The sequence below is a fragment of the Diuraphis noxia genome, unplaced genomic scaffold, assembly GCF_037042655.1.
Source record: "Diuraphis noxia isolate RWA-SAM2 unplaced genomic scaffold, SU_Dnox_SAM2 contig0001, whole genome shotgun sequence".
NCBI classification, from domain to species: Eukaryota; Metazoa; Arthropoda; class Insecta; order Hemiptera; family Aphididae; genus Diuraphis; species Diuraphis noxia.
Window position 1 is genome coordinate 19,307,452 of NW_028301711.1, and position 2,751 is coordinate 19,310,202.

The window sequence follows — 2,751 nt, forward strand, 5'->3', positions numbered from 1 at the left end:
AAATTTGAAACAAACAGAATCAAAATTTATTTTAGTTTCTAGTAGTTCCAATAAATAACAAAATCATATTTCCTTTAGACTATTTTTTAGACTAAGTTCTAAAATCTGTTCCTTCATTTTATTTTGTCTAGCTTGAGAAAGAAAATGGTCACTATCTGCCTTTTGTTTTGCAATTAAAATATTTTTTTCTAATTCTGCAATGTCTAGTTGAACATTTGCTCTCCTAAGCTTTACGTCATTATATTGATCAACATATGTTTTCTTTGTATTACAAGTACTTAAATGGTGTGACGCTATATCATTCAGACTTTCAAAAGCTGTCTTTGAATTTGACTGTTTTGATGATCTATTAATTTTTAGAGGTGTAGATGTTGTAATAGGTTGTGTAATGGTTGTTTTTGGCTGCTGGTTGATGGTTTTTAACTTATCTAGTTAATGATTAAAATTTTACAAAATATTAGATTTCTACTAAAAATGTAATTTAAAATTCAGTTCTTACCACTTATCACATCATTATATTCAATAGTAATTGGCTGTTCAACACTCATATCTGCAGAAGAACCTATATCATCTGGGCCTAGATCACAATCTAATAATAAAACAATTTTACCATGTTATTCAGGAATATAACATCCCTTTAATAAAAAAAATTTAATTAAATTTTAATTTAAATTTTTTTAACAATAAAAACTATTTTAATTTAATTTAATAATAACTTACATATTGAACCCTCATCATTAACAGTACTGAAATTTTGACCAACATCGTATGTTAACACATTTTGGCTATTTAATGAAACTTCAACAGGATAATCTCCATCACAGTCATAAGGAGACTCTAGCGATTGAAATCGTTCACCCAGCATACCAGCAATTTTACTACTTGTAGTAGTATAATGACAATTAGCTTGCCCACCTCCAGTTTTGTAGGTTTCTTTCTGAAGACAAATACAAAATTATGATAGAATAAATAAATGCATTAAACACAATAAAAGAAATATTAATATTTACTTTTTCTTTATTAATATCTAATTTAGCCTTTTTAAATAAATTTTCCTTGCACAATTTTAATTGATTGACTGATCTTTTTCCACTTGTTTGTAGCTCATTATATGACTCAGCAATATTTTCCCATGCTTGAGTTTGAAAATCCAAACTAACAGATTGATTCTATAAATAAAATAATTTTATAATTCCTATTATAAATTGTTTTTGAAAAATTAACATGTAATTAAATTATTTATAAATATAACATACGATTGATAGTTGATTTGATGAAATAAGATCAATTATTAATTCTTTTTCTCTTTCAGTTTGTCCATTAGGTTGGAGTAAGTAAGTATTGACCTAAAATAATAATATCATTAATTCATTGATCACCTAACATACCAAAAACATTTGAACAAAATTATTTTATTAGGTCCATAATTTAACATTTAATACTTAACTATAATTTAGATCTATATAAAAATTGGATAACCAAGCATTAACTAAAATAAGTACATACTTTATTACATGAATATGATTTTAATAAAATATTATTTACTTTTTCGCTGCTTTGGGCTTTCTTGGTATTGCGCTTCATGATATCAAACATTGCTTTTAACTGGACAATAGTTTTTATGCCAGTTGTTTGCAATGCATTATAGTCACTTGTTATGTCTTCCCATGTCTTGCCTTTTATTTTGTTTGTAATACTATCAGTCTTTTTACATAGTATATGAAACAAAAATGATATGATTAATTTTGTAATAAAAACATTTTTTAATTTTTCAAAAATATGAAAATTGAAGATTTTTGGTTTTCGAAAATGGTAGAACCTAAAACTATGCTTCATGGACACTCAGTAATAGTACTTGAGTGTTAAACCATAATAAATATAATTTTAGACCAATAGAATAATAATAATTAAATATTAATAAAATATGCCAAATGTTAGAAATTCGATTTATTATTATCAGTTACATTGCTAATCTGTGTATGACGAGTCAGACTACAGACTTCAATGATTTAAAAGTCAGCTATATACTTTAATATATAAATATATATTTGTGCTTAGATCCTTAAATAATGTTTTAAAACAATATAAATTACAATACACACCTTAATATTTTCTATGATCGCAAGTTTGGGTTTTATGAGATCACTAAGAATCTCTTTCTCGGCGTCGGAAACATTCTTACTTCTTTTTTTAATACAAGACATTTTAAAAACGATTACAAATTTACAAATTAGTAATTATTAATTGTTACAGTAAAACATGAATTATATTACTAAAATATCTTCGATGTGTAAACTTTACTATATTATTATTATTAGAGTGCCTTGATAGAGAGAGTGTGGTCATATAGCATGTCATTTCTGATTGGCTGATAACATTGTCCGCCATTAGTTGGCTATTTTTAATTTTGATAACAATGTCTAAGCACACGTTACCATATTTTAGCTTCATGAACTTTTTGTTTTCTCAAGCATTAATAACTATAGGTAAGTTTGTTTTTCTAAACAATGACATAAAATTCAGTGTACAACATATATGTATACATATATATCAGTTTTCCTTGTTTGGCATGTAATAATATTGAAGTAAATCAACAAAATGCCTGGCTGTGCGGCAGTTGGATGCTCAAATTCGAATAAAAAAGGATATTTAATTAAGCATTTCCCAACTGACCCTGCCAGAAGAAAATTATGGTTAGTCAAAATAAAAAGGGATAATTGGAAACCTACAAACTACTCTTGCTTATGTGAA

The 2,751-nt window shown here is 26.1% G+C and overlaps 1 protein-coding gene across 1 annotated transcript; it reads right to left on the reverse strand.

Moving 5' to 3' along the window:
• Nucleotides 1-2,204, reverse strand: LOC149060210 (uncharacterized). The gene is made up of 7 exons (XM_089217970.1): nt 2,103-2,204; nt 1,546-1,704; nt 1,257-1,346; nt 1,011-1,169; nt 721-937; nt 500-589; nt 1-428 (listed from the first exon to the last, which is right to left on the reverse strand). The coding sequence occupies exons 1-7, from the start codon at nt 2,202-2,204 to the stop codon at nt 64-66; spliced, it is 1,182 nt and encodes a 393-aa protein (XP_089074096.1). The 3' UTR covers nt 1-63.
• Nucleotides 2,205-2,751: the final 547 nt, after the last annotated feature.

Excerpts from the sequence above, each read along its gene's own strand:
- LOC149060210 (XM_089217970.1), bottom strand. The coding sequence starts at position 2,204 with ATGTCTTGTATTAAAAAAAGAAGTAAGAATGTTTCCGACGCCGAGAAA. Across the intron at positions 1,170-1,256 it reads CATCAAATCAACTATCAATC|AATCAATCTGTTAGTTTGGA; the intron begins GTATGTTATATT and ends TTTTATTTATAG. Across the intron at positions 429-499 it reads ATATAATGATGTGATAAGTG|ATAAGTTAAAAACCATCAAC; the intron begins GTAAGAACTGAA and ends ATCATTAACTAG.